The sequence below is a fragment of the Semicossyphus pulcher genome, unplaced genomic scaffold (assembly GCF_022749685.1).
Source record: "Semicossyphus pulcher isolate SPU_LCO1_2020_fin unplaced genomic scaffold, fSemPul1.0.p SCAF_7, whole genome shotgun sequence".
Taxonomy (NCBI): Eukaryota; Metazoa; Chordata; class Actinopteri; order Labriformes; family Labridae; genus Semicossyphus; species Semicossyphus pulcher.
In genome coordinates, this window is record NW_027211748.1 from 28,127,632 (window position 1) to 28,140,606 (window position 12,975).

General features: G+C 43.4%; 1 protein-coding gene across 1 annotated transcript in view; it reads right to left on the bottom strand.

Moving 5' to 3' along the window:
• Positions 1 to 11,240: 11,240 nt before the first annotated feature.
• The window catches only part of LOC138611079 (contactin-associated protein-like 4), a 72,379-nt gene continuing 70,644 nt past the window's right edge, over positions 11,241 to 12,975 (bottom strand). The window contains exon 22 of the mRNA XM_069683989.1: positions 11,241 to 12,576. Within this exon, the coding sequence (XP_069540090.1) occupies positions 12,380 to 12,576 (197 nt within the window). The 3' untranslated portion in view covers positions 11,241 to 12,379. The remainder of the gene's footprint in view (positions 12,577 to 12,975) is intronic.

The following is a 12,975-nucleotide window of genomic DNA, read 5'->3' on the forward strand; positions in this document are numbered from 1 at the left end:
AAAGCTTACAAAAATATACATTTTTTGTCTAATTTAGACACATAATGTAACCCTATAATGCTATAATATCACAGCCCCAGAGGCTGTATGCCTTGGTTTAACAGTCTCTCTTCACAGTCTGTGGTTTTATGCTTTTAAACTGCCTCAGTGAGTTCATTTTTTAACAGAATTCAAAGACTCGACTTCCTTACCGAAGTGAATAAAGTGACAGAGGATTTTCTGAAGTCAACACTCACAGTTCAGGTATAAAATTTGGAAAACTTACAGCAAAAAGTGGGCGAGTTATGGGTATCAGTCCGTCTCGTTTCCTCTGTGGGAAGCCGCTGATGACAGGCACGATTTCTCCCTGCAAGGTAAACAACAGCATCATCTGCATAATGTGATATAGAGCTCTCGGCCATGAGGAGAGCGAAGACAAACAGAGAGGGGGAGATTGAGACGTGGCAGCAGGAAGGGATGCTGATTAGTGAGAGATTGAAGGGAGAGAGGAAAGAAACAGGGATTAGGAGATTTGTGATTAAAAAGTGTAGATAAACAGGTGAAGTCTTGATTGATTCGGCTGGTGAAGGCTTGATTTCTATCAAGCTGTGCAATAATGAAACTGTCACACAACTGTGTCCGCGCTAGCTCTGAGCTGTTTGAAATGATTGTAGGCATGTTGCACGTCTTTTCGGTATCTAATCTCCCTGCTGTCAAATCTCTGTCAGCTCTGAACACGGCTCGCTTAAAAAAATACAGGCGATTAAATGAACGCTAATATTTTGACAAAGAAAAATGATGACAGTTGATATCTCTGGAGAGAAACATTGTTAGTCTCAACAGTTGTTGGTAAGGTGCTAACATGTAAATAATTCCATTGTGCGTAAAGCAGTCAGACATATTAATCCTGCCTGATCAGATTCCTTGCTTTGTATGTTTGTAAACACAGAGGATGGATCGGATTGAAGGATGTTAAAAAGTCACCACACAAATACAAAATTAGAGTAAAATCTTTTCAATGATGTGCAGAAGAAGCATTTTAAAAGCTTGTTATAGGAGAGCATTCAAGTACTGCACTGCCGAGGTGTCTAACCCAGGAGAGGCTTGACTGACGCGCTTCACCATAGTTTGCAATCAACACTGAAAGATGATCGGCAGCCGGATCAGACTGCAGTTAAAACAGTTCATTTAACTGTTGAGCCTCCCGATGTGTTGTGGGCCATACATGACGAAACACCAGTGAAGGGAGGTGCCCACTTGATAACCCTGTGGATGTGCTGGCTCTCACTGCCCGTCTAACTACAGGTGTGATTTGTGGCCATTAGAAGCCATGTGGTAGGGTAGGTAGTATCAGCTTAGGGTTAGGGTTACCCCCTACCCTAACCTTCTTGACTAAAACTGGACTAAAATATATTTGACGGTAAGGGTAAAAATACTAAGACTCAAACAAAGAAGCATGTTTGTCTGAAGACTAAGACTAAATCTAAAAGAGCTGCCAAAACACTGAAATGAGGGAGTAGGGTGAGGGGAGTGCTAGCCCCGGACAGGGCATCTCGCCCTGGCTCTGCCTTCCCCGTCTTCTTTCTAACACACCTCTCTCTACAAACTCTTCTCTCTAGCCTTCTCTTATGTGTGTAATTCGAATGTGGGGGGGCATTAGGAGCCATGTGGTAGGGCAGGTAGTATTGGTGTTGTTAATACCTGGAGCTCGCATGACGGAGCCTGCTGAAGGTGGCAATGCTGCTTGGGCTGCGGTGACCACTAAGGGTCATGTGACAGGTTCGTTATGAGTATTGGGATGAGGAGTTTCTTCACTGAGCACTTATCCTTATCATTAGATCACAAGTATCTTGTGTTTAATTCAAATATTCATTCCTCACTGCAACATGTGAATAAAGTCCATAACTGTGTAAACAACTCCCAACTTAATTTTGAGGTAAAAAATGTTTGCCCTTCCGGGATCACACACCTGACCGAGACTTCCTGTCTCTTATACCTGAACTCTAGCTTCACAGCGACACCCTCAGTACTTCAGAACCCCTGATTTGGCTCTTACAATGCTAATCTAATATGATTTAATGTTGGAAACATTGGCTTTGATACCCGACATTTATTGTTGAGTTGATTTATTAATTCAAGAGTCATAATGTTTGTGGATAGAAAATACATGTGCGACCCTTATCAGTGCTGGAAATAGAAGTTTATATACGACAAGATATTTTGATAAAACAAGAAGAAATACCAAAGTCAAATCAAAGTCATGTAAAATGACTAGCATCAAAGTATACTTAATGTACATATAATTTAAGTGGTCATTATGCGGCGTGGCCCTTTAATTGAACCTGTAATGTAACTACATGAAGTAAGGCTGTCAAATACATGTAAAGGAGTAAAACGTTTAGTTTTTTGCCACCACATTTATTAACAAATTGCCGTGTTCATCTGTCAACTGTTTATATTTTTGTCAGCAGTGTTGAGACTGACACGTTAACATGTATCAGGCATTGTGGTTGCAGACAGCAATTAAGAGAAACAGAACTCACCTCAAGGTCCATTTAGTCGCTGTTCGGGGCTTTTGATCACATCCCATGACCTTCATCAGCAGCAGATGGAGGTTGTCAGGTGTGCATCTGTGTCCTTGTGATGGAGTACAGGAAGTTTGAGGCTCCTCATGAGGCTTTTCATGTTCCTAAACTAACAAGCTGTCTTTTCTCGTGATAACAAAACACTTTCCACTTTGTTTACCAGCTCCTATACGCTTATTATCCATCACAACATAATTACTGTGCAGTCACAAGAAAACACTTCTTAAAGCTGTCCTGCTGTCGTCAGCTGCTCATGAACACGCAGATCTGACCTACTTCAATCACAGGCTGCAGCTTTTTGCACCGCTGAGAGGAGAAGAGGTAAATAATTGAGGGATTAAAGTCAGGAAAGAGAAGCACAATCAATTCACAGTAATGACAGAAGGGATAAATGATGATGTGTCTGGTCTCAGCAGGGGCCATGCTTTCTGTGTCATTATGTTGAGTTCAGTGTAGATAGAGCGGGCCACCCCGATTCAGTTAGCAGATTTACAGAGAGAAACAAAGCCAGGGAGTCCAATACGCTTTAAATTATTCATCTGCATGGAGGTGCTGCTGCAGTAACTCTGCTTTCACAGCAGCATGGAGGTGATGTAGCTCTGCTAAAGGTGAATCCTTCAGCTGCTGGAAAACAAAAGGCATGTGGTGCATTCGTTGAGTCCTGCTGGATCTTTGTTTCAGATACTGTTAAATCAAAAGTCTTGAATGCACCCTAGCTTTTTTATGACAACAATAGTTTGTGGAGATCAAAAGTATTGGGCCTTTTATTTAGCTACACTAGCAGCACGTCTCCAGGGTTGGCTCTGGAAGTCAGTCCATCACGTCTGAAAGAAATATTGTGCAAATATTCAGGTTCACTTGAGGATGAATCCTGCTGACCTGAGTGATCTCTGAAAGTTCTCAGTAAGTCTCGTTTCCTCTGTGGGAAGCTGCTGATGAGAGGCTCCATTTCCTCCTGCAAGGTAAACAACAGCGTCATCTGCATAATGTGATGTAGAGCTCTCGGTCATGAGGAGAGGGAAGACAAACAGAGAGGGGGGATTGAGAGGTGGCAGCAGGAAGGGATGCAGATTAGTGAGAGATTGAAGGGAGGGGTACCCCGGCTTCCTCCCACAGTCCAAAGACATGCTCGTTAGGTTCATTGGTGGCTCTAATTTGCCCGTAGGTGTGAGCGTGAGTGTGAGAGGTTGTCTGTCTCTATGTGTCAGCCCTGTGATTGACTGGTGATCAGTCCAGGGTGTAACCCCGCCTCTCCCCCAATGACAGCTTGGATGACAGGTGTTGAGGCCTGTGTGATACACTATACATAAGTTTGACATATGACTCATCTCTGCAATAACACAGGACATATTAAGTCCGTACAGGGCTACATGTGTTACATACACACGTCTGATACGATAACAAAGGTCCTTAGAGCTGTTTCCTTGTTTGGAGGATGACTGATTATGGATTATAGATAACCATATTGAGTTAAATAATACAAAGGAAACAGATACTTCTGAACTGATTTAGGAATCTACTGAGGCTAATAATGGGGTTGAGAAATTAAAAGCACAGCTGTCTTAAAGTGAGAGACTGAGATAAAAGTTCACCGTCATTTGGACCTAACAGCATCCATGTAGCTCCAAACAGTGTAAATAAAGGAATACAAAGACGTCAGCAGCACATGGAGCTGCATGACTGCTTCTGTAGGTAATATGTTGATTCAGCACATTACAGGTTTTACATGTTAACCCAGAATGAAACATAGATATGTTTTCTTGTGGAAGGACTGGAGCCAGGGTTGCCAGGTCAGCGGTTTTCCCGCTGAATTGGGCTACTTTTGAAGTTTGAGTTGCCGCGGGTGGAAATTTTTGTCCGCTGGTTGGGAAGACTTGTTTACATGCAAATTACATGAATAATAGGCTATCTACAAATAGAAATCCTTTTAGTATTGTTTTAGATTAAATAATTTATTTATACCCAAATCCTACCAAACGGACTCCAGATCATTCAGCACTACAAATAATGGACATGGGACATGCATGCCCACATAACAAACCCACAGACAGAGGCGCTCTGTGTGCAGTCAGCTAGCCAGCTATTGTCAGCAGTGACACCTGCAGCGGAATCCGTGAACACGCCGGACAATTCAAGCTAGCAACTCCGTCCGGTGGAGAAACATGACGCCCGGTAGGTGGGAAAAATACGGGAAGAAATACAAAAGGGACTGGTAAAGTGAAAATGGAATCAAACAATGGATAGGACATGTGATCGCAGGGTTTGACAGGAGTTGTCCATGATGGATGCCAGTTTTGATAGCATCCTCCTCTCACCCACCTCCATGACCATCTGAGTTTAATTCATCTGTGTATTTTATAATGCATTTGGCAATGATAGCAATGCTGTTAGACTTTAAAAGCTGTGTATATGGTTTGACAGGGGTCCATTTTGGGTTCTAGTATTGGGCTGGTTTTGATTGGCCATCGGGCTGGTTTTGTCACACAGACCTGGCAACCCTGACTGGAGCTGAGTCCCTGCTGCGTTTATCATCCTAATCAAACACATTAACTCTCCTCTGTTCTGCCGACAGATGAGCCTGAATCTTTGCATCACATGCAAATAGAAGTTGGCAGCAGATTAGCTGATCCTCGTGATGTGTTCTTCTTTGATGTCACAGATGATGCTGAAGATGTCAGTTACCCGCCTCACATCTCGTCTCCAATCACAACCAATAAGACGAGATTTAAATGAGTCAAACAGGACTCGGTGATCTGAGGCGCTTGAATCATCTGGAGTGTTTAAACGAGCAGAGAGGCCAAGTGGCTCTTCACTGGGTAGCGCTTTGATATCCTTTGCTACTGGGTGCTTCACAGCTTTACATATTCCCCTCATCTCGGGTTGGCAGGATGTTAACAGCCATCAGAGATGTCAGCGCTGATGGATGTGAATCCTCCCACACGGCGATTTGAAGGAGCAAATATAAAAGATGTAAATGTATGTAAATTGTTGTTGAGGGGGAAGTCATTGCCGTGTGTCGGCTTCATTTCACCAAGAAATAAAAGAGCTCAGCGGGTTTCAATTTTCTGCAAAGAATCCGACTTTAACAAATTACCTTTTATTTAGTTTAGAGACACGTCAGCGCTCTGTAGGGTCCTTCAGGTGTTAGGATGCAAGAACAAATTGGTTTACAAGCACAATTGGAGTGTCTCCTGTCAACATTTATTCACAGATGAAACATCTGAGAGGCAGAAAACCCTCCAGCCACAAGGAAAAACAAGATCTCCTGAAAAGGTATGACGTTTTATTTTCTAATAAAAGGATTTAGTTGGTAACGAAACAACCAGAATGTGAGAGAATCTGGACGTTTCTTTGGCATGACACTCACAACAACACTGTTATTAACCGATAATACTGTTACACTGAACCAGCTTCAACTCAGTCAGAGAGGAACTAGACCACTTCTGCTTAGAAAATAAAGCTGTTTTTAATCTCAAAAAATTCTGAAGATGTTTATATTAGAAGCTCACACATATATTTAACCTGGGACTGGACTGCCACAAACTCTATCCACAGACTAAGGTAGTGACTATGATGATTTAACAGCAGAACAGCTTCTTGTGTTGGTCTGAGGTTAACGTTCACAGGTATGGAAACTTCAATGACTGTAGTGATTGTTTTTGTTACGTTTCCTCTCGCGGATCGTCCTCCGCTCTGCTCACCCGGAACTGATCAGCTGCAGTAGCCTAATTTGTCAACAGAGCTGTCAATCATCCTTTTTATAGCATCAAATAACTCATTAAAACTTAACATGTCAGAAAAATGAACACATGGACATAAATCAGCACGATAAGAACTAACTATAATGACAGAAACCATGTTTGAGAAAAATTTATCGGGCGTGTATTTTGAATTTATAGTTTGACTCATGTCCCATCTGTTCACATGGAGGAGGCGGGCTTTATGAGCTATACTGCAGCCAGTCAGCAGGTTTTGGCTTCACTTTTAGGGAGCTGTCATGTCGTCCATCTTTTTATACAGTCTGTGGTCCGAACACATAAAACAATCCCAAATGTCCAGATGATCATTAAACTAAACCGACAACCGAAACATTACACAAAGAAGGAAAATGTAACGTGGTGTGGCGGTCAACAGAAAATGTCGGAGCCTGATCGCAACAAGCAGATTAAAGCTGCAAGCCACACCCAGGTGCAAATTACCAGAGGAGATTAAACCATAAAAGGAGTGCGACAAAACAAATGATAATCAGTGTAGGTACAAAGCACATAATGGTTCCTCCAACTATACTGCTGGAGGTTCTCAGTATATTTCCACTGCAGGGACCAGAGTCCGAATGAATAGTACCCCTCAAAAGGTCCCCGCTCCAGGGGTTACACTTTCCAAAAGGACTTTGGGAGTATGACTTGGAGCGCTGAGTATTTCTTAATGGTTTCGTACTCACAGCACTCAGCGGACGTCCACGGCTCTGCAGGGTACTAACTGTTCTTCTGTTATTGGTGAATAAAGAGTAAAGAGGCGGGACTAAGGAACTCTACACTTGTTAGTAGGGTCAAATAATTGTCTCTTTGTAGGATTTCAGGACAATAATGAATTTGAAGGCTGTCTCTGTCTTCAACACGGGGCCTTACCAGCACTTAAAATGGTGGTGGATTCACTCACTGGCTTTGGTTAACGCTGGCCTGCAGGCTTCATGTCGTCGCCCAATACTAAGTGTGAGGGAACGGAGAGCTGGAGAGTCCAAAATGACGGGTAATGATTAATCTTGTGTTGCAAACTTCACCTGTCACTGTAAAAAACAGGAGACGAGAATGAAAGAGCAGTTTATGGTACTAATGCGTACTGTGTGAACTGTCCTGTTACCAACCGAGCTGACAAGCTTGCTAAGTGACAGCTAGCAAGCACAAGCTCAATACCGCTGAGACCAATTAAGTTGGTTTTCGCCTCTCTCAGGAAAGAGCCAGTGCACTGAATGGGATAAAGCTTTCCTCAATATAAGTTAAAGCAAAAACACTTAACTCTGTCGACTGAAGAACTGTTTGCACTCAGCTGTTCTGATCCACACGACAGTCCAGAAGTTGGCAGTAATGCACAGTGGCCATCACTAGCTAAGAGGACGGAACATGGTTTCCCAGTACACACAAACTCCTGAGGAACTCTCTCACTTGTACTTCCATAGACGGGTTAGATCAGTGTTACTCGGTGCACGGCTCGCGAGCTTCATGCGGCTCGCAAAGCCTCAATTGGTGGCTAGCATGGCAGGTCACATAACAGCTATGATAATGCAGCCAATACAAATAATTCACTTAAGAACAGCTACGCTTTCATTAAGCTAGATAGCAGTATTGACCTACTCTACACTGTTGCCAGTTTTGGCTGCCTTCTGCAACCCCACAAGGGCAACAACAATGTAGGACAGGTAAATAAATAGGAAGCTGGTATGGCCACTTTTATGTTGCTAAAAGGTGGAAACTGTCGCCAATCTGGCAACGCTTGTGGAGTGACGTCAGTCTGGCTTATCTCATGCTAGCTAGCTATGGTACACGGATAAAGTGTTGTTGGAAATAAGGAAAATGAAGACTCGGAGAATCCAACAATTGGAAATGAGTACGAAGACGCCAGAGAGTGGGCGAGCGGGCAGACAGCAGATTCCCTGCGTAAAAAGAAAAAGGTACGAGCAACAACAAGCTACAAAGATAACATGAAGAAAGTCAAGGAAGCGCATACCTGCTCCCGTCACCCCAGTATTAAGATAAGCCTGATTTTAATCAGGACTGTATTGGCTGCATTACATACACTGTATGTTAAGTGGGATGACAAATAAGTAGCAGGTATGTTTAACAGTTGGAGATGGCTTTTGGTATTTTGCAGTTGAAATGGTTCTCCTACGGACTGTGTCTTGTCAGTGTGGCTGATCACTGGGTCAGATGGACAAGACCACTTTTGTTTCCAGTTTGCAACCTTTACTTCTTCTATTACTTCATGCTCCAATCTTGATTTAAGGAATGTCTTCTTTTTAGGCCTTTAAAAAGCTTAAAATCAACTTGGCAATTGATTGAACGAGACCTAAGATACGCTGCAAATGTTACACTTCTTTGTCACTGAAGAGAATCAAATGTTTTTCCCTGGAAGCAGGTTAATATTTTATTAACAGGACTCTTATGCAGTGTCCTCCTGCTGCACTGGCTCTGTAGGATCACCAGGCAGCCAAGGTTACCTGTTTATTTCTCCTCAACAGTCTCAGTGCTGCACTGCAGTCAGCTCTGCTGCAGGATGGAGGGCAGTCACTGCTTGTTCGTCACCAAACAATGAACTCATCTGGAATCAAAACCAACAATGTGCGGCCTCGGCTGTTGTGAGGTGTGGGAGAAGAGAAAACACAAAGAGATGAATAATGCACTTTGAAGTTTGATCAACTTTTGTCATTAAAATCCGATCTGTGCTTTGGGATCTCGCAGAGAGACGCTGGAGTGCGTTTGAGAAACAGCTGCTGTCGATCCTCTTTGTGCCTCTCATCCTCCCTTGATCAGCGGCACTCTTTACACATGAGCTGAATTAACACATGGGGGAATTTGCTTCAGTTTGTAAGTGGTTATTTGAGCCTGTTTTCATTACGTTCATGTCTGCCTGACATTTTCTCTCGGATTATCTTTGTGTCTCGTTCTGATCTTCTCTCTGCTTTGAATCGAGTCACAATCCACCTGTCAGACTGAAGAAGATTAGCCTTTCAAAAAAACACATTAGCTGTCGCTGCGTGCAGTGAACGAGGTGACAGACAGCCTCACTGTTATAGAGTCTCTGCTGCTGTCAGCATTAAAAGCTTTACTCTTCAGAGACGCTTAGAGAGCGGGGAGAGGAAGCTCGCAGCAGGCGACAAACAGCAGGACGGAGAAAACTTTTATAACAGACTGAACAACCTGTGTGAGCCTTTTATGAAAATCTTGCACACTACAGGAAACTGGAAAGGTTCAGTGCTGATGGGTGAATAAAGAACCAGCGGGAGAAAAGAAAAGAATGGAGAAAAATTAACATAAGGTGGAAAATGATTTACAACTATATTAAAAAGACCCAGAGCAGCGGCTGCCAGACTGCAGTGGCGATGACTGGCATGAGTAAGACTACACGCTGAAGGTCCACGTTTAAGTTATGTGCTCGCTCGGGTCAGAATATCATAACACAGTGGCCTGGTATTTGGTGGATGCACATGTTTCATTTACTGGCAGATGTGCCTCAAGATTCAGATCAGACCAATCACCTAAGTTGATCTAATATGGGGCAGGTTAAATACCCAACAGACCGAGACTCCTGGGTGTGTTCAGAACAAAGAGAAGGGGAAGTATTAGTCGCATCAACTCGTGTTGGTTTAAAGGAGCAGTTCTCCCCTGGAAAAAGCCACCGTCAATCAAAGCTGGTGTTCTCTGTAATCGATGGAAGCAATAAAATTTGAAATCGGCACCATAGCTGTGGAGAAAGTTGTACAAACAGCTCATGGTTTCGCCCATTCTACATTCCTACAACACCCAGCATGCATTGCGCCCCTCCCTCTGAAAGGAACGGCCCAGCGAGAGACGCCGGAGTGAAATACGACCGTTTCGCTGCAGCCGATGACTCAGAGCGGGACAGAATCTGAAGTACGGCGAGAATATACCGGTTGATCATCTAAAAAATCTTCAGGTCTGCAGTCTACATTTCCAACCTGACGATTGTGAACGAGACATGACAAGAAGCGGATAGCGTCCTCCAAAGACGGAGCGAAATTGCATTTATTTCCTGCCATAAAGGCATTAGCTCCCCATAACAGCATGATAGGACTGAGGTTGAAATTCGGCGAGCTGGCCCTTTAACAAATCTGGCACATATTCGCTTCAGCAGATATGTTGTAAAGCAAAATGCTGTTGTGTCTGGATGTATGAGATCGTCCAGATACACACACAGTTCGGTTTATATCATCATTCGAAGCTTAACCCAAAAGGCGACTGGACTTGGTTGAAGATCTCATCACCTCTCATCAGAAAGGCTTCTTCTGTTGTAACCTGACTGGCGGGCAGAGCCAGAAACATAAGCCTCTGTAGGTCATTAGTACGCTAATAGATGTGTAATCAAAGGAGAGTCGTCAACCTGAGCTGTTGACCTGATAGCAGTGAGAGTCGTTAGCACCCTCTGGTGTTGGTGGGTCATTTCATCACCTTCTCCAGGGACTGTGCCTGGCATAACTTCACAGCCGCTTCCAGCCACTTGAGGCTGTCCAGTTTGATGCCCTGTTGGCTCGGTCAGGCGCTTCTTATCTTGTTACAAGGATTTCTCAAATGGACACTAACTAATCTCCCTCTATCCCACTTTTCGGCCCGTCCAGTCTAGGCAGACGGCGGTTCAACATGAGTCTGGTTCTGCTCGAGGTGTTTGCCTGGTGAAAGGAAGTTTTTCTGCCACTGTTGCCAAATGTTGCTCGTGGTGGATTCATGTTGAGTCTCTCTCTAAATAACATAACAAAGAGTACGGTCAGGACCTGATCTTTTGTAAAGTGTCTGAATTGATTTGATTAAAGGTATTTCAGTGAAGATGCAGCGCGCCTGTCAGTCTGTCTTCTTAGAGTGGCAGCTTCACTGTATCAAGTCATGAGTGGCTGCCGTCTGGCTGATGACAGAAGAAAGAACTTGAAATGAACAGTTTTGCTGTGATTTAATTCCAATAAACAGGTTCAAGGGACGCTGAAAAATGCACCTCATGATGCAGATTTGTAAAAAATGTCAAGTTCTTGCTTTGCTGCAGAACAAAACATGCTTTTTTTGATGCAACCTCAGGTTTCCCCAACAGTATCGGCTTTGCGAGAGAGCATCAAGCATGAACAAATTACATTTACATAATTTTTGGGATTTTGGGCACATTTGACTTTGTGTATTTTTTCACCACTTGGAAAGCTTCCTTGGACTGTCTTTCAGTCAACCAGCCATGTTTGATAAGTGTTGGCTCCTTTATGATTTCATGCCAAACATCTTGTATCATGTTGAACTAGTTATGGAATCGATGTTGGAACTAGCTACCTAGCCTAGCAGCCTGATGCTGCTTCACCCGTTTCATTGCTCTGACGTTTTGTAGCATCCCGAGGCATTTTGGTTGCTCTCATTGATGATGCCTCTTGGAAAACTGTTACTGAACTGAGAGGGTCCAGACTGATTCACATTTGCAAATTGGTCTGGCAGTGTGACCCTACAGGTGCAAGGACTCAAACAGGTTTCCCTTAATGGAGGCTTTGAGTGCATACTGTCACTCTCCCGAAGCACGCGATAAAAAGGCATCACACATGAACAAACCACCAAACACTGGCAATTCAGGAGAAGTCTTCCTGAGGGCTTCATTACGGGTCAAACATCCATCCTTTATCCTCATAGAAAAGTGCATCAGCCCAATGAGTGCAGTCACGAATAGAAACCAACAACGCATTGAGTGAAATAAAGTTTTGTTTGAATACTCTAAATTAAACAATGAAGACAAAAGTTGTTCCTTAAGAACGTTTGAAACCTTTCAGTGTGACAGTGACATTAATTAGAGATTGCTTTGACATTACTTCCACATCAACACGTGAATATTTACAGTTTTTGAAACAAGCATATCAACACCTCAGGATGATTGTTTCAGTATAAACATTATATACACTAAAAGAAATAGTTCCCTTTTTGCTTTCCATATTCTGGGGAGCCACCGCCTCCAGCTAAGTCTCTGAGTGGCTCTGAGTGCAGCGTAACGTCCTGAGCCGTGGCAGGACTCCCTCTTCCTGCAACCTCTGCTTCAAAACACACAGCAGGCCATCGGGCCTCCAGTCAAATGAAATACTCCTTTGGGTTTTCACAGGAGACGGTCTGCGAGTCAGTCTGGTTGTTGAAAGAGAAATCTTGGCTGTCCTCCTGTTTGACTCCCTTCACTTCCTGGTTCCGGTACGTCTCTTTTCTCCGGTAGAGGAATCTGGCAGTTATCGCCATGACGGTCACAATCACAAAGATCACCACTGCTATGACACCTGCAAGATGAGGACATTTACTCTCACATATCCAGACATTTTGGGAGGTATATTTGTTTGAATTGTTTCCAGGAGAAGACTGATATCATTTTCATCTCCTAAATTCACCAGATGTATCTCTGTGGCATGTTTAGCCTAGCTTAGCACAAATGCTGGAACCAGAGGAAAAAGGTTAGCCAAGATCTTTAACAAGTGCTTTCCAACGTCTTAAAAGATATTTTGGTTATATTGACATGGAAAACATATTGTAATAGAACAAGAAGTTAGCTACGACTGTGACGCTATCTCCTGACCGACAGCAGCTGGATGCAGTGACTGCACACAATAAGAAGCTGCAGGCTTCGCACACTTTCCCATTTCTTTATATCAAAACCTAAGATAGCGATTGGATGTGTTAGT